Consider the following 19250-nt stretch of genomic DNA (forward strand, 5'->3'; position numbering starts at 1 on the left):
ATCTGCCCACCACAGAAATGGTAAGCTCCAATGGAAATCAGTTCACTTATGAGATAAACCCACAACAGATTGCCACAACCACATCACCTCTGATGAAGCAATAACATTGTGACAGAGTTCTCTCTGACTGCTGCATGAGAGGAAAAATCTTTACGATTACTTGGGGGAAGGACTCCATTTTTTTAAGAAACATAATTGAAGCGCTTAGCTTAGTGGTGATGGATGACAAGGTTGATAAATGAAGCGTGAGCTTCCCCCCGGAAGATCAGTTGATAAAGTCACTGCTGAGAAGGAACTGAATCATGCGAACTGCGATCACCCGCAGCTTCTCACTCCCACCTGTGCTGAGACAGCTGATCTCAATCAAGTAACAGTGAACCCATAAAAGGCCTCAGTGCATCACACTTCAGAACAAACACATTTGGTTTGGTTTGATCCTGATCGCTATCCAGTGACCCATGCTGGGAAGGGTGGTGTTGAATAGGTTCCTTATTGAGACACAGAATACTGTCTGCTTTTACCATCGTCGTCCCCCACCCCACAAAATAAATCTTAATTCTCCACTTTAATAGAATTAATTCATTTTGACTTTACTTTAATAGAAATCAAACCCATCAATTGAATCAAGAAACTAGGTGAAAATTGCAACCTGTGATGTGCTATTTATGTTAATAATCCCATCAATAAAAAATGTGGCCAACAGTCAGTTACTAAAATTGCAAACTACAATTACCCGCAGCTTCTCTCTCCCACCTGTAGGGAGACACTGTAGGGATACTCTATCCCCCCCTCCAAAAAAACACAGCAAAATAATAGGGCCTGAAACTGACCTATACTGCCCAATGGGGTTACCAGCTCTGATTTGTTTTATTGAATTAATCCAATACCACGGACTACTGTGACTACTTTTGACAGGAGGCGGCTTGGGTTGGGTGGGTTGTCACACATATGGACCAGTCAATGTGCTAATTATCATCAGTCAATTAAAACATCACCAGTCTCAATTTTTGATACTTTCTTTCCAAACACTCCTGAAAAATAGCTCATTCCAACAAAGAGAAAGGGTAGGTAAGGATCCACATCCTATAAAATGGGGAAATTATTTAAAATAGATATTTCAGCACCTTAAAGAGTTTTTGCTTTTAAAAAAAAGCCACAATGCATCTAGGATTTTTTTTAACAAATGCATACAGGATACAACTGCGGTGCACAATTGGCTGTTCCATTTTGCCCACATAATACACAGCCAATTCACTTTACAGTATATTCTGTGAAGCGCTTTGAGATGTCTCAATGATGTGATAAAGCGCTATATCAAATGCAAGGATTTTTTTTTATTGCAATATCACTGAAAAAAAGAGTAGGCCTGTAATTCAAGTCACTGGGGGGGGTGTCGTGTTCTCAATTCCTAAGCCCATCTCGAGTTGTGTGAGGTGAGGGGGAGGTGGTGTTATACCTGGTTAAAGGTCATGTACAATGGGCTTGTAGTTCTGCCAGATAAAGTAGTTCTAAACAATTCTGTGTATATACAGCTTTTTTGGCTACCCACACAAGGCTCCCCTGACAATCTAAATCAATCGAGAAGGGTCAGTACCCTGAAACTAATCTTCAGTGCAGAATTTTGTTTGTGGATATTATCCAGCAGAATTATAAGGCCTTGTCTACAATGTTAATTGCATTGACACTACAGAAACTGCTGGCAATATGTACGACTGACAGTGACAGTGTATGCAATACACTTGGCATGTCTCTACATTACTCTGGTAATAACAACCTCAAGGTTCACTAGTACTATGTACATATACCCAGACTGTACACAGTACATTCAATACTATATGCTAGTAATTTCTACAGAGAATACTAATGTATATGTTACAGTAGTAAACTGCAGATACAGGTAAAATTTATAAAGTAGGCTTGTAATGTATATTCTCCAGTATTTGTCTACCTAACATTCACATCCTTAATCTCTTATTTTGTAAAGCATATTGAGATGTTTATATAATCTGAAAGGCACTACATAAATAATCTTTGCATTTCATACAGCACCTCATTGCGTCAATATATCTCAAAGCATTGATTTTTCTGTAAAGTGTAGCGTCTGTCCATTTGTGGGCAAATCCAGCAGACAATTTTCCTACAGCAAGGTCCCACAAACAGCTCATAAAGTGCACAGCCAGTTTTAGTTCTGGATGATTGTTGTCCATAATAATGGGAGTAACTCCCTTCTCTTTACGAAGTATCATGGGATATTTAATATCTCTCTGAACAACAACAACAACTTGCACTTATATAGCGCCCGCCACGTAGCATCTCAGAGCTCTTAACAGTGGCGGAGCCTGACTCCGAGCCTGGGGGTAGAGATGGCCGTAAGCACGATCAAAGAGGAAGGTTTTCAGGCAGGACTTGAAAAAGGGGAGAGAGGGGGCAAGGCGGAGGGATTGAGGGAGAGTGTTTCAGAACATAGTGGCTGAAAGCGCGACCTCCGATGGTGGGGCGGAGGATGCGAGGGACGAGCAGGAGGCCAGTGCCAGTCGAGTGGAGGCACCAGATGGTGGATTGTGGAGTGAGGAGGTTGGAGAGGTTGTGAGCTGCCAGAGAGTGAAGGGATTTGAACTCGAGTGTGAGGATCATGAAGTCAATCCGTTCGGGATGGGGAGCCAATAGAGCCTGGCCAGGACTGGTGAGATGTGGGTACGGAGTTTGGACCGGCGAGGAGTGCGCTTGAGTAATCCAAGCGGGAGGTGACAAACCCATGCACGAGTGTTTCAGATGCATTTGGGGTAAACAAGCAAAAGGAAGCTTGGTTTAATGTTTCATCAAAAAGATTGCACTTTCAGCATGACAGCATTCTGTTAGCACTGTATCAGAGTGTCAGCCTAGAATGAGTTCAAAGTCCTGACGTGATGTTTGAACCCATCAACCTCTCAATTAGAGACGAGAGTGCTACAAATGAACCAGCCCGACACCTAGGTGCAAGACGTTGTCGTTATTGTTGTCACTCGTAATATACAGTGTTTAGTAATGTGTAGATTCTAGCAATAGTGTTCTTGTAATACAGAGTATATTAGTTATGTGTGCATTCTAGTAATTTGCTGCTATTTGAATATAGTATAATAGTAATGTATCAGAAACACACCAGAGAAATAATGATTTAATAGCTGATCCAATTTAAATATGTTACTGTTGGTAATCCAGTTCATCTTTAATCTCAATCCACATGCGTCCAACAGCATGACATCACATGCAAACTGGTGACCTGCCTGACACCTCGCAGCGTTCACATGAGAACAATGAACATTGCATTTAGCTTCAAATCAAAGGAGCAGGATTGATATTTGTAACATTGAAGCTCTACATCTTTGAGATGTCTTTGGGGGAGTGTAATTGTACAACTTGGGGTTTTGGGAAAATAGAAGGCAGGAAAGTTAACATATGTCACTCAATTACCATTTTATATCTTTGAGATCTTGTCATTTTGTACTTGTTCAGTCATGAAGCTATGGTTCTTTATTGCTGACAACAGTCAGGCTCACACAACATGGATAATCTCATCAGTTAGGGGCTAATTTTGTTCCTGAAACCAAGTTTCGCCCACAAAATATACAGTCAATTCACTTGATAATATATTCTATGAAGCGCTTTGAGATGTCTCAACAAGGTGATAAAGTACTTTACCAATTGCAAAGATTATTATTTATTATGTTAGCCCAGGTCCGTAATTCACCTGACCATCCAACTGTTTCTAGATACAACAACTTGCATTTATAGAGCACCCTTCACGATAAGCACTCTGGGACGTTGTCCTAAGTGAGGGACTTATATAAATCCAAGTAGTTGTTGTTACACAGGTACGAGATATTCTGTAACTTCAAAGGAGAATGGGTCCAAATTTTGAATTGCTTTCTTCATGACCTCAGTAACCCTGAGTAGTGATTTCTATTATATAAATTGTGAGGAAAATGCATCTCTATATAAGAATACCTTTTAAATTGAACACATTGGCACAATGGGCACTCAGCAGTGAATTTGTTTTAGATTACTCAATTAACTTGTTTCAGCCGCTGTTTTGCAAACAGTGGGAATTAACAAGCACAGTCTAGTTGTTGTGTACATGTTCTGCAATAGCACTCTACACACGGCTAGACTAGGCTTGTTAATTTCCACAGTTTGCGCAATACTTTTTATACCACAGGTATTTACATAACGATTTAAGGTTGTTAAGGGTGTTAACCAAATTTGTGAGCTTTGAACCAACTTCTAAATTAATACTGTATTTTAGAATTCTGCCTGCCCTAAAATGCTAAGAAAATTGAGTAAATCTAAATCCAGGTGGAATTTCTACCTAATGGTTCAATGAATTTGAAATTTACTGCACTAATAAACTTCAGACTTGTATCTCAGTTTATCGACTGTCACGTCTATAAATATTACATAAGTTCTGTTTCAATCATCAGCCTGCAGATTGCTGGTATTGAAGCCCAGTCACTTTATCAATGCTCGCAGTTTCATGTCTGTTTGTTCACTCAAACGGCTGAAGGATGGCTGAAGGATGGCTACGCTGGCCATCGATTGAATTGGAATTCAAACTATAATGTTCCTTCTTCAAAGTACAGTACGCACCAAGCACTTACAATCTGGATTTGCTTGCCTTCTGTTTCTGCATTCCCTCCTTCAAAATTCCTGTACTTCCATATCAACAAAAAAACTCCTTTTCTCTCCTACTTCTTCCTAGTCTTTCAATGCCATCCATCCTTTGCCTACAGATACACAGTCAATAAAGTTTATAGTAAATTCTGTGAAGGGTTTGGAGATGTTTCAATGATGTGATGAGATGCCATATCAAATGCAAGGATTTTAACTATCATTTTGGAGCAGATCAACATTTGAAATGTAAAATCAAATCAAAATGTAAACCATACCAAACTGTCTGTATGTGGGCTACTGGTGTAAGAATTGTAATTGATATAAGGTAATTTACTATTGAGACGCTACTGCAGGACATAGGGACTGATGTGCGCCCCACAACTCGAAGATTTATTCACCTATAAATACACAGACATTATACTTTACATCAGTGCTGGCCAACCTTTAATGACCAACCAAATACACTTTTTCTTGATTGCATATTTCTTGATTTATGGCCACGTCATAAATATTACTACTCAGTAGCTACTGAAAACAAACTATTGATTTCACAGATTTACTGAGACTAGTGCGAATGTTCAGTGAGCCACTGCTTTACATCCTGTGAAGAGCTCTGAGACAATGCTCACTGATGTGTTAAGGCTCTATATCAAATGCAAAGATTATTTTACTGTAATGTGTTACCCACCATTTCCTTCTCAGAAAGCCATACTCTCATAAAACCTTTAGATGCAAGATCATATATTAGCTATACTCAGTTAGTGACACACTCACCTCCACCTCAGAAAGTTGTTGGTGCAAGCAGTTGGCCTTGAGGTTCTAATCTAGGCTGAGACTTCAGTGTAGTGCTCAAGATACTCAGGATTGTTGGGGCTGCTGTGTTTCTGATAAATCAACAAACCCCTGTTCATTTTCAGGTAGATCTTAAATATCCCATGGCACTATATGAAAAGAGGAGTTTGTCCTGCCTATCAATCTAACAGATAAATTAGTCATTCACTTCATATTTCTTTGTTAGACAATACTAAACACAAAATATCTGCAACAATTCTCTTCCAAAAATGCAGTGCACTCGCAGCAATGTATTATAATAATATTAATAATCATTGCATTTGATATAGCGCCTTATCACGTCTTTGAGATGTTTCAAAGTATTGAAGTCCCAGCCTAGACTGTGAGATCAAAGTCCCAACATGGGTCATGAAACTATCACCTTCTGACTCATAGGAAAGAATGGCACCAACTGAGCCAGCCTGACACCATGATTTCTTTTATTGGCAGTTATTCTAAAGAAGTGGTAAGGAGGCACAGTTTCAAGTGATGAACGAACCTACAGATGTATCAATTAATTGGAACCGGTTTGCTCTCTGTCACTTTCTCACACGCATCATGGAGTCCTGTAGCTCAGTGGTTAGAGCACTCGCTTTGCAACTGAGAGACCTGAGTTCAATTCCAGGCAGCGCGAAACCTTGGGCAAGTTTCCTTACTCCAGATGCCTAATAATAATCCCTCCAAAACCAAAAACAATAACAAATTGGTCATTTTCAATCGACAACTGTTTGTGGGACATTGCTATGTGCAATTGGCTGCCACATTCGCCCACAAATATACAGTCAATTCACTTTACGGTACATTCTGTGAAGCGCTTTGGGACGTTCTCCCGACGTGAAAAGCGCTATATCAAATGCAAGGATTATTATTATTATTATCATTACTATCTGATACTCAAAGCTTCCTGAACAAGTCCTGATGTACTCCTGGGGGAAGAGGAGGTTGAGCAGGTGATATATGAACTGTGACAGAAGGTGACAGGGAATTAGACTTGAACAAGTAAAATGGGGGGTGCGGATGGGGGGGCGGAAATCATAGAAAATTGGTGTGAAAATATAAATGTGGAAAGCCACAGGGAGCGAGTAACTGCAGAGAAGCAGATTCTCACCCCAACTGTGGGAATGCATAACAAGCAGCTGCAGCACAAAATTGTGTGGCGCCAACATGTGAGGCTTTCCTTCTCAGGGTTTTAGGCAACCTCACCACTCTATCACAACGTTCAATTATACTTGTTTTTTAAACCATTAAAACTGAATAATAACGCTGGGGTATCTATACATTTATACTATTCATGTTCCAGAAATTGTGGTTCCAACTAAGAAGTGAATGGGTAAAAAATCCATTTGGCATTTAGGCAGTGCCTTTGTTGCTGCTCAACTAAAATGGGAAATCCCATTAAAAGTCGACAGCAGCAAAAGAATGCACGTAATAGTGAACATTGTTACCCCACAGCGTGCAGAATGGCACCATGGTGGTTCTGGTTCAGTGTATTGTATAATAAACTGTAGTGCCCCATGTCTGATTCCAGACCACACTAACTTCACAATCCCAATCACGTCACTGTGCCAAGTAGAGGTCAGGAGCTTCACCAGAGAAGAAAGGAACATCAGAAGAAGTGTCACCAACTCACACACATCTCCCAGTGGCCAGGTCAAGAACAGTATAGTTCAAACCCTATCTTACAATAGAATTTACATTTATATAGCGCCTTTCAAGTCAGGAGGACATCTCAAAGCACTCCTGCTGGTACCTAAGCTGGTGGTGGTGGGGAGTGTGAAGGTGCGAGTTCCACATTTTGGCCACAACAATGTTAAATCATCCTTTGCTATAACTGGGAATGTACAATGCAATGGTGGCCACTTGTGGCCCACAGGGCCATCAAGAAAGGAACCCTTCTTCGCATATGTCTGGTTAAGTTTCTGTTGGAGCGGTAGTGTGCTTTCAGTTTTTCTTGACTGTAGATTTCTAGATTCATGGCATAAGGTTAGCCACCACTGGTAATCTAAACTGACGCTCCAGTGCACTAATGGCTGAGATGTTGTGTGAAGGTCCAGTCTGCCTGTTTTCACATGAACTTTTAAGATCCTATAAGATTATTTGAAAAGAGTGAGTTTCTCCCAGTTTCTTGGCCAAGAATCCATAGATAAACTTGACATTCACTTCATAGCTGTTTGTGGGATCTTGTTGGCTGACATAGCTGTCAAATTTGCCTATAAAAACAGTCACTGAACAACAACAAAATTACATTTGTATAGCGCCTTTCCCGTCGTGGGGGCCGTACCTGGGCGCTGGACAATCAGTGTTTCGGACCTGAGCTGGGGTCAGGATCGGGGAGGGTGGAGGGCAATGGGTGAAGGGGGGGAATCTAAAGCACGGAGGAGGGTCTCGAAGGAGGCAAAGGAGGGGGGAGGGGGAGTGACTGCAGGATGGAGTTTCAGAGGGTGGGGGCAAGGAGTTTCTCCCATTATCCTGGCCAACAACCAAATATACAGTCAATTCACTTTACAGTATATTCTGTGAAGCGCTTTGGGACATCTAGAAGACGTGAAAAGCGCTATATCAAATGCAAGGATTATTATTATTATAATCACTTCATAACTGTTTGTGAGATCGTACAATGTACATACCACTGTATTTGCCAAAAAAACATAGTCACTTCAATTACCTGTGAAGCACTGAGAGACATTTCAAGATTATGGGCACTATATCAAAAGGAAGTATTATTATTGTTTTTACAAACAGCTTCTAACATTAACAGAAATGTTTCCAGCAAATGTAGAAAAACAAGGAATCTTTGCTATGGGTCAATTATAATTTCAGAACAAATATTTTCAATCTATCGCTAAGAACAGAACAGAAAGTACCCTGACTTGGTTTTCTTTCCCCTTTTTACTCAAGTAATTCATCCAGAATTTCCCAGGTGATTTGAAGAAATTATTGCAATCTGCAGCATAATTTCCCAGGGCAAACAAAGATACGAATCCAGGAGGACAGAAATGACTTGATGTACTGTTCAAAATGTAAAGGAGATTTTGAGAAAATCATTGCTCTCCATAAATGTCAAGTCAGAGTTCTCTCACCTATTCATACCTGGCTGATGCTTCTTCTTAACCTTCTTTCTCTGCTTGTGGCAGGCCAAAGGTATGGATGCAAACACATACCATATGGATTATTCCACTATGTTTGGATGGCTCAGTTAACAAGTAATGAATATTATGGTTTCAAGTCTGTACATGTAAGGGCAGGGGTCCACTCAATAGCATATAGATAGTTACCTGTGTTATCTGTCTTGCCATGCACACTGTTACTGAAATTGCTGAATCATATAAATATATCCTATGATGTTATAAATCACTGTCATACATTAAAATATAGTTTGACCTTCATTGTACTATATGACTGCAGCTTTGGTCCTATCTGCAATCCAGCATTTTTCAAAAAAAAATCATTCAATGTCTCATAAATCCAGCTGTTTCTCAGAAATGCTTTGTTAAAAAGGCTTGCAATAAGAAGCTGAGTGTCAGGCACAGTCCATTGAGATACAGTTGGATTAAAATAAATTCCATCAAACTAGGTATTCTCCACATCATCACTGATCAGTTGTCAAAAGCACTTAGCACCCTTGGCCTAGTGAGCAGGTTTATAATAATAATAATCCTTGCATTTGACATAGTGCTTTATCACGTCATTGAAATGACTCAAAGCGCTTCACAGAATATACTGTAATGTGAATTTACTGTATATTCTGTGGATGAAATTAATGTAATTAATTTAATTGGGTTAGTTTCAACCTTTCCACAATACCTTCCCAGTAACAGTGAATTTCTGATGTGGTATTCAACACTGCACCTCTATCACATAAGCAAAGAACCACCATAAAGTCTCTATCTAATAATACTGCACTTAAAATTGCCCAGACAAGGCCGGGGAGCGGGGTTACAATGGATTTCTAGTAACATGGAGGCACATGAACAAACTAAGCACAAACACACATACATAGAGTTAAATAACACATAGGTTTCAAGAGAAAAGTGCAGGAAGCTTTTCAATTGTTCTCCATGCAGAAGAAATGGCATTCAATTCCAAATATAGACTGAAAACATCGTGAAATTCCAATCACAGCTCTTGCTCCTAATTTTAGACACAAATTGAGGCATCTATGTTGGGAGATCCGAAGCCAAGGACCCCTCCTGTTGTACTTTTACATTAAAATGTTACAAACTTTCCACAGTCCTGTACAAGGAAGTAAAGGGAATGTGAGCAGCAAATGCTAGCCACTTGCAAACTAGAAATTATGTTCTTTTATAAAAGATTTAAGATTTCATAAAAATGTGTTTATCCAAATGCAACCCTTGCTCCATTTTATATGTGCAGACAAAACAAGGGGAGAGGCAATAAAATAAGCCCAGGTATACACTGCATATAAACATCTCAATGTCACATTCCTAGTTCTGTGCACTACACCCATCTGCACTGCCTGCCAATGTGTGGACACATTCGCTCCCTTATTTATAATCAATCAACTGTTTGTTCAACAAAGAAACCTGCCTATTTACTATTCATATGTGGATGTACTCTTGAGTTTTCACAATAACCTACTGTACCTGTTAACTACAAGGGAAGTCAGAACCAACCACACCTTTTGCAAAAAAATACCTCAGACCTAAATACCTAAATCACAATTTGTATTTGCAGTAAAATAATCAAAAAGTCCTGGATATTTTTTACTGCAGGGCTGCAAGTAGAAGTACTTTCTATGTAAAATACCAAAACTAATAGAAAGACTAATATAAACTTTATAAGCACTAGAATTTTGCAGAGATTTATAATGACCTGGACCCCTCAAATTGCATTTGACCTTGTTTGTGGAGTCCCGTAGCTCAGTGGTTAAAGCACTCGCCTCGCAACCAAGAGACCTGGGTTTGATTCCCGGTAAGTTTCCTCACTCAACACGCCTCTGTTTACCTAGCAGTAAGTAGGAACCCAGTTGTTAGTCGATTGACGGATCGCTTTTGCAGGGATCATAATCCTTCAAGAAAAAAATAATAATTTGATCACCCAATCCACAACTGATTGTGGGACACTGCTGTGCAATTGGCTGTCACTTTTCGCCCACAAATATACAGTCAATTCACTTTTCAGTATATTCTGTGAAGTGATTTGAGGCATCTAGAAGACGTGAAAAGCACTATATCAAATGCAAGGATTATTATTAAACAATTCCAATATGAAAATTATATTATTATACAGTTTTCCCTCAGTAAATGCTAATAACTTTTACCACAATCAGTTGATTATAAAGTACCATCTGTCTGACTATTTTGCAGAATGCTTTCTGCTTTCCCCACTGTTAACTCATAAAAACATATCACAAGATGTTTATATATTCAGTTATTTTTCACAAAGTGATGTTACAGTAGCAAAGAAATCTTACTGTGATTTTTATGTATGGCTTCTTCAAGAGAAATATACAGTGTGGATTTTATCAGGCACTTTTATTGGTCAACAATATGTGATCTACTAATTTTAAAAGAATGCTGTTTTATTATTAAAGTTCTTGGCAAACCTGAATGTTTAGTTGCCAAACAATAAAACTTGTGCCATAGAAACACCATTTCTTGTCATCATTGATGAAAAAGAAAATGCTCCACATATAAAGAAGGCACTTCTTCAACAGACATACATATGACGTCTCATTTCTGTTTGGCTCGGTAGTTTTGACAAGACACCCAGGGCGCCTTAACAAAAGAAACTGAAGTTCTGACATGATTAACAGACCCAGCTTGATGAAGTGATCATCCTCTGATACTGCTTTATTAGACAGAACACCAACCAGTACTTCCAGTTCACGTTTTTTTTGCATTATCTTACACAATATAATTAAAATATTTGTTTTGTCACTACAATCAAATGCTTTCTTCAAAGTTATATCACCAACACGGAAAACACAATGAATGAGGGCATCTTGTAGATCTGTGTGGATAAAGTTAAGGTTATGGTTAGTATTAAGTTTGAGTTCCAACTCAGGGACCTGGTCAACTCACTCCAATCCACACACATGTGGAATCAGACCCAATGTGGCTTTAACCTGAACTCTTTCCTCTCTTGCTCTGCCATTCAGATCACATACCTGGTTAGGATCAGTGGCCCTGAAAACATGGCACGCCATCTCAGACTCTGGGTTGTCAGGCTGGGTCCTGATCAAATAGGCAAAGTAGGTAAGGTCTTGACTGTTGTGGATGAACCTGGTGATGTAGTGAGCCTTGTGTTCGAAAATGAAGACGCTCATGTTGCTGCTGGTGGAGTGGGGGACACACCTGATGAGGGATGGCGTGAGGATCAGCACCACCTCCCGGGCTGACAAAGAGGATCCTGGCTCCTGCTTCTCATTGCGTCTCCGGATCTCGGCCATCAACCAGGGCAGCATGGGCAGGGTGGTCCTCCTGTCCAAGGTGGACCAGCCCATGTACCACAACGTGAACCTTTTCTCGGGTTTGCCCTTTTCATCCTGTTGTTGCTGGCTGCCGCCGCCGCCGCCGCCGTCCTCCATCCCCGCTGTTAGTCAGGATCAGACTGGTGATAATAACGTGCAGACTATCAGTATTATTATTATTATTATTATTATCTCTGCTCTGGGTCGGGCTGAGCTTCAGCAGCTAAAGCCTGACACGTGGTTGAGCGGGGGGGGGATCTTGTCACTAATACCCCGTCTCCGCCCTGGTCCAGGGGTTTGCACAGAGCTGAGCTGAGCTCAGGGGCACCTGGTGTGGGGGGGTGTGGGGTCTGTGTGTCGGTGTCCGCGCAGCTTCACCTTCACCTCCAGCCGCCGGGATCCGACATCGCGCAAACCGCACGGATCAACACATGGCTTCGGGGGGGGGATCGCGCCCCCGACCCAGTGATGGTGGGAGAGCCGCCCCCCCCCCCACCCCACCCCCTGACCTGACCTGACCTCCCCCCTGACCAGCCCCACCCACCCACCCACTCACCCACCCACTCACTCTCTCTCTCTCTCTCTGCTCGTCCTCCTCGTGTCCTTCAACACAGCGCTGGAGCCACTGACTGTAACACAGCCTTTTCCTCCTCTCTCTCTCTTTCCTTCTCTCTCTCCTCTCTCTCTCTCTCTCCTCCTCTCTCTCTCTCCCTCTCTCCTCCTCTCTCTCTCCTCTCTCTCTCTCTCCTCTCTCTCTCTCCTCTCTCTCTCTCTTCCTCTCTCTCTCTCTCTCCTCTCTCTCCCCTCTCTCTCCTCTCTCTCTCTCTCTCTCTCTCCTTCTCTCTCTCCTCTCTCCTTCTCTCCTCTCTCTCTCCTCTCTCTCCTTCTCTCTCTCCTCTCTTTCCTCTCCTTCTCTCTCTCTCCTCTCCTTCTCTCTCCTCTCTCTCTCTCTCTCTCCTCCTCTCCTCTCTCTCTCTCTCTCCCTCTCTCTCTCTCTCAGCTCCAGTTCAGCCGCCGCTTCCGTTTCGCGTTCACTTCTTTTTTTTTCGGGGGAGAACCGATTGATATATTATCTTTTTTTTAAGAACCCCCCCCCTCAAAAAAACAATAGCGAGAAAAATAACCTCTTCCCTTCCCCCGGGGGGGGGGGGGGGGGGGGGCACAGCCCCCAGTGAGAGGGGATCCCGGGCACAGCGGCTCAAACGTGGCCTCGGCTTTCGCTGAAACTGCCGCACAAAACCCTATCGCACCGCCTCTCTCTCCCTCCTCCTCCTCTCTCCTCCTCTCCACTCCTCCTCCTCTCTCTCCCTCCTCCTCCTCTCTCCTCCTCTCCACTCCTCCTCCTCTCTCCTCCTCTCCTCTCCTCCTCCCTCTCCTCTCCTCCTCCTCTCTCTCCCCTCTCCTCCTCTCCTCTCCTCCTCCTCTCTCTCCCTCCTCCTCTCTCCCTCCTCCTCTCCTCTCCTCCCTCCTCCTCTCCCTCCTCCTTCTCTCCTCCTCCTCCTCCTCTCCCTCCTCCTCCTCCTCCTCTCCCTCCTCCTCCTCTCTCTCCCTCCTCCTCCTCTCTCTCCCTCCTCCTCTCCTCTCCACCTCCTCTCTCTCCCTCCTCTCCTCTCCTCTCCACCTCCTCCTCTCTCCCTCCTCCTCTCCTCTCCACCTCCTCTCCTCCTCCCTCTCCTCCTCTCCTCTCCTCTCCCTCTGCTCCTCTCCCTCTGCTCCTCTCCACTCCTCCTCCTCTCTCTCTCCCCTCTCCTCTCTCCCTCCTCCTCTCTCTCCCTCCTCCTCTCCCTCTGCTCCTCTCCTCTCTCCTCTCCCTCTGCTCCTCTCCTCTCTCCTCTCCTCTCCCTCTGCTCCTCTCCTCTCCTCCTCCCTCTCCTCTCCTCTCCTCCTCCCTCTCCTCCTCTCCTCTCCTCTCTCCCTCCTCCTCTCCCTCTGCTCCTCTCCACTCCTCCTCCTCTCTCTCCCCTCTCCTCCTCTCCTCTCCTCCTCCTCTCTCCCTCCTCCTCTCTCTCCCTCCTCCTCTCCCTCTGCTCCTCTCCTCCTCCTCTCCCTCTGCTCCTCTCCTCCCCTCTCCCTCGTCCTCTCCCTCTCCTCTCCACCTCCTCTCTCTCCCTCCTCCTCTCCTCTCTCTCTCCCTCTCCTCTCTCTCTCCCTCCTCCTCTGCTCTCTCCTCCTCTCTCCCCCTCTCCCTCCTCTTTCTCTCTCTCCACTCCTTCTCTCCTCTCTCCCTCTTTCTTTCTCTCCTCTCCCTCTTTCTCTCTGCTCCCCTCTCCCCTCTCCCCTCTCCCTCTCTCTCCCCCTCTCTGTGCAGCTGCTGTGAGCTGTCTCAGCCCATGTCCGTCCGTCTGTGTGTGTGTGTGTGTGTGTGAGTGAGTGTGTGGAGCTGTGGGTGTAGTTACCCCCCGGGGAGGGGAGGGGAGGGGAGGGCTCCGCCGGGTTTGGCTCCTCTCTGCTCTGCTGTGGCTGTGCTGTCGGCGTGTTGTTTGCCTGTCCCGAGCGGAGTGAGGAGGGGAGGGGAGGGGGGGGGGAGGGCTTGTCCTGCCTTCCACCAGCCCCGGCGGCTGGAGGAGGAGGAGGAGGAGGGGTGGGGGGGGGTTCTGGGTGGAAAGTGACTTGGCCCAGAGCTGCGTGAGCAGAGGGGAGGCGGGGAGACGGGGAGAGACTAAAGTGACAGCCAACATGTGCCAAGTCTGACTGCCTGACTCTGACTGACTACTGACTGACCATCTGCTCTCTCTCTCTCTCACACACACACACACACACTCTCTCTCTCCAGAGCGAGTTCCACGCGCTGCTTATTTCAATGATAGTAATTCACCCCTTTTTTTTTCCCACACGGGGCGCACGTATTTTATTTGCTCCAAACAAAAAAGCCCTCCAGGAGTAATAGAAAGCACTGTCATGGGAAATAATCCTTGCATTTGAAATGACTCCCTCTCATTGTCACCAAGCGCTTCCCCGTATTTACGGCGTAAAGTGTAGTAACTGTGCACCCGTCCCGCAGTGGAACACCGCAACCGATTTGTGCACAGCAATGTTCTGCAAACAGTCCGTGGAGTGAATGACCCATTTTTTTTTAACTTTCAGGACATTGGGAGAAACTCCTTTCTCTTTTTAAATACTGCTATAGGATCTTTTAAGTTCACCTGAACAGGGAGAAGGTCCCTCGGTTTAACATCTTGAGGGCAATGCAAAGAACCCCCAACACTGCGTCAGTCTCTGGACTGAACTCACCGTCTCCCAATGTGGGGCTTGAACCCACAACCTTTTGACGCAGAGGATAATTGTGTACCAACTGAAACAGTCTGACACCTGAACTGCTGGTTAAATGGTGCATTCCACTCATCAACAAATGTGGAAATCTCAGACACACAGTAATTGAAATGAAATAATAGGAAGACTATAACAAGAAAAATGGATATCGCTCCCTGAGGGAAGAAATAAGACTGGCATTTTTTTTTACACATTTCATCAACCTGCCAATTTCAAAGCCCAAGTCTTCAGTCATTCCCAACCTTCAATGTGTTTCGTTGGATTATAATAATAATAATAATAATAATCCTTGCATTTGATATAGCGCTTTTCACGTCGGGAGGACGTCCCAAAGCGCTTCACAGAATAGACTGTAAAGTGAATTGACTGTATATTTGTGGGCGAACGCGGCAGCCAATTGCGCACAGCAATGTCCCACAAACAGTCGTAGATTGAAAATGACCAATTTATTATTGTTTTTGTTTTGGAGGGATTATTATTAGGCTCTGTGTGGAGTAAGGAAACTTGCCCAAGGTTTCGCCCTGCCTGGAATTGAACTCAGGTCTCTCACTTGCAAAGCGAGTGCTCTAACCACTGAGCTACAGGACTCCAGGATTCTGGAGACATCGATAAAAATGAGTGCAATAAAAGCAATTCTATAGTTAGTTTTATCAGAAGTTTGAACACATACCGTAACTTTTATGATACAAAAATTGTTTTAAGTGTTCACCAGGTTTTCTTCCTCGGTTTGCCAGTTAGTTATAAATGAACAGCCTGAATTAAAATACAAGGTGCTTCTGTCAGTGCTGCTGGTACATCATTGTATTTAAAAGAAAACTTGAAGAATATTTGAAGGTGAAGGGAATAAAGGGGTATAAGAGAGAGAAATAGAAGGGGTGGAGGCTTGTGTGAAGTATAAACATCATCAAGGACTAATTGGGCTTGTTTCCATGCCATAGTATTCTATGAAATTCTTTGTGTATCAGAAAATGATTTGCAGTGAATTTAGATTACCAACAAATTCCTTTAAATGTAAATAGTGCTTTCACATTTCTCTTAATTTCATATCATTCTTGCATTCTGCTCTGCATGCCAGAGCACCTGCAGATATCCAGCATTTATTTTTTTTGTTGTTTGTCAAGGTTAGGCAGTCAGTACTTCTTGCTGGGAATGGAACACTTTTTTTTGGCACCCAAAGTCAACGTTGAGCCCTCCAGGCAAAGCTCCCTCTTGTGCCCACAATATACCTTCCAGACTGAGAAAAGCAACCCCTGTTTGATTTGTTTTCATTTCCTATACCAGCCATTTGGACTTTCTGAAAGAGATTTACATTTTGTGTTAACCTATGGGAAATATGATATAGTCAGTTTTGTTTTATGCTCACTTTACAATTCACATTTATAATTCACACACTTTCATCCAATCAATCCTGACTGGATTCAAACCTAGCACTGGCAGATGAATGGGCAACATGTTAAATCAGTGGTCGGCCAACAAAATAAAGTTTCTTGATTGAATATTTCTTTGATTTATGCCATAAATTTTTTTTAAATAGTGAGTGAATGCTGTGCTGCATATTGCTGTATTGGACGTACCTTGACTCATGCAAATGTTCAGATGGGCTGCTACAACTGGGAATGGTCAATGCCAAGACTTGATTGAAAAAATGAAAAGAACGTTCAGCATTGGTATCTCTTATCTTGATAGCTTGCCCCCATTACAAAACACTGTGCTTATCCTATAACTAATATCACAGTGGCTAGTCTTGCAATGGAAAGGTGAAGTTTAATTATTTAGGATGACATGCTGTCTTTTTATGTATTGTCTACAAAGTGTTATGGTGGGCCGCCTAATGTCCAAATCTATATTAAATGGAATCTGTGAATCTTTGTGGGTGTGGAGGGGTAGTTGGTGATCTTGTGTAATGTTCTAATACAGCAATAAGTAGAACAGCATTTGCTCACTAATAAAAAAAAGGTTTTTTTTGCATTTTTAGCTCTTTATACTGTAGTGAGATTTATAACCGCAATGGAAGACTAAAATAGAGTTATAAGCTGTGACTATTCCTGCTAGTTTCATATTCTTTAAATGGGGCCATTTCAACATGACCAGAAGCCTACATGAGAACAAATAAGATCTCGCCAGTGAGATCAGGCAGCTTGGAATGAAGTCAAAGCTGTATTTGAGGCTCTCTGGTGATCAGGTGGGCAAATGATCCACCATCACTCCAACTGGACTGTCGACTTCAATCTGTTCAATGTGCTCTCAGTGCAACATTAAATTCTGCATAGTCAACTCGCGGTGGGTGTAAATGGATGTGAAGCAGACTTTGCCCCTAATGGTATCCTGGAAGATAAAGTGAGCTCTTGTTTTAGAAATATGGCTTCTAATTAGTGGATTCCTTAATGTGATTGATAATAATAATGTCTCACAGCACATCTCAGGACTTACTGTAATGTGTAATGACTTTGCACTTTGTAGACAAACACAGTCAGAATGCTGATTTTTATACAGAGACCTTAATAATTATAAATAATAGTCCTTGCATATTATTATAGCACCTTATCATACTGTCTAAACATCTCAAAGCATTTCATAGGATTGTTGAGTGTAGTGACTGAAAATGTCAGCAAAAATGCGGTAGCCAATTTGCATATAACGATATCTCACAACAACCAAGAATTGGGTGACCGATTATATTATTTGGGGAAATTGTTGGCTAGGACATAGGGAGAAACTCCTTTCTCTTTGATGTGCTGCAAGGAAAATGGTACAAATGTATCACTTAATTGTGCTACAAATAAGCAATATGATAAAGAAAACATTATGTTTACGTTGGATTGCTTCACTGGATAAATAAGTGAAACTGATGGTTCATTAGTTGTGGATTGTTTAATGTTGCATATTGTGCTTTTAACTCCTAGCAAGATGCAGGGTTTTATTTAAGAGAAAGCACACTTAGGTTTGGGAAGATTGTTGTGAAGATTTCAGTGAATAATTCCACAGATTTTACCTTCAAACTTCTGAAAGATTTATCAAAATTCTCTGCACATTCACCAGGACTATTTAGAACTGCATTTGCATACAACAGAAAAAACATAAAATTGGTTCAAATTGGCTTGAAGGGATACGTTTATTCCTAGTTACTGCAAATAATCTGTCATGTGGTAATAAAAAGCAAAGTTCTTATGTGACACACTGACGTCTTGTTTTAGTCAGTATTTTTTTCAAGCCCTACATTGGGATTTTGAGCTCATAGTCTAGGCTGACACTCCAACAGTGGTGGAGGTAACGGGGCAGGGGCTTGACTTCCCCACCCTGGCGGCCTTTATGCACCTCATACCTCCCGCTCCACCTCGCTTCCTGTCACTCTCCGCATTGCCTCTCACAAGGTTATACGAGGCAATAGGCAGCTCGGAGAGCAATGGCAAGAGAGGCGGCGTGTGAGGTATGAGGCAGTGCAGAGGGCAACAGGAATGTGGTGTCACTAATAGCCTATTGCCCGCCCCCGCCCCTCCCCCTTCTCTCCCAGTTGCAAATCCTGGCTCTGCCACTGCACTCCAATTCCATTTACGGGTGGGTCGGTAACCCGAGGACACTGATTAAAAATATTTATTAAAAGAAACAGAGGGGAGGTGAGGAGAAATTTTTCACACGCGAGTTGTTCGGATCTGGAATGCATTGGCTGAAAGGGTGGTGGAAGCCAATTTGATAATAACTTGTACAACAAGAAAAAAGTAGATAATTATTTGGAGAGGAAAAGTTTGCAGGGCTATCGAGAGAGAACAGGGGTGTGGGATTGAATTGGATACCTCTTTTCAAAGAGCCGGCACAGACACAATGGACCGAATGGCCTCCTTCTGTGCTGTATAATTCTATGATTCTAAAGTTGGGGGAGCACTGCATTGTCAGAGGTGCTGGCCTTCGGATGAAACATTGAACCGAGACGCTATCTGCCTGTTCAGATTGATGTTAAAGATTCCATGGCACTATTCAAAAGATAAGGGTGTTTCTCCTGGTGACCTGGCCAATAATTTCCATGACAAAATTGATTATTCATTCATGGCTATTTGTTGGCAAATTGAATGCC

General features: G+C 42.8%; 1 protein-coding gene across 3 annotated transcripts in view; it reads right to left on the reverse strand.

The window, feature by feature from the left end:
- tbc1d4 (TBC1 domain family, member 4) overlaps window positions 1–13051 on the reverse strand; it is a 139992-nt gene extending 126941 nt beyond the window's left edge. For 2 of the 3 annotated variants that reach the window (XM_042334376.1, XM_042334374.1), the window contains exons 1-2: window positions 12480–12600; window positions 11609–12051 (exon numbers count right to left, since the gene is read on the reverse strand). In XM_042334376.1, the coding sequence (XP_042190310.1) occupies window positions 11609–12028 (420 nt within the window). In that variant the 5' untranslated portion in view covers window positions 12029–12051; window positions 12480–12600. Of the gene's footprint in view, window positions 1–11608; window positions 12052–12479; window positions 12601–13035 lie in introns of those variants that run through there. The other variant, XM_042334375.1, reaches the window with a different exon arrangement.
- Window positions 13052–19250: the final 6199 nt, after the last annotated feature.

Source organism: Callorhinchus milii, unplaced genomic scaffold, assembly GCF_018977255.1.
Source record: "Callorhinchus milii isolate IMCB2004 unplaced genomic scaffold, IMCB_Cmil_1.0 Scaffold4, whole genome shotgun sequence".
NCBI classification, from domain to species: Eukaryota; Metazoa; Chordata; class Chondrichthyes; order Chimaeriformes; family Callorhinchidae; genus Callorhinchus; species Callorhinchus milii.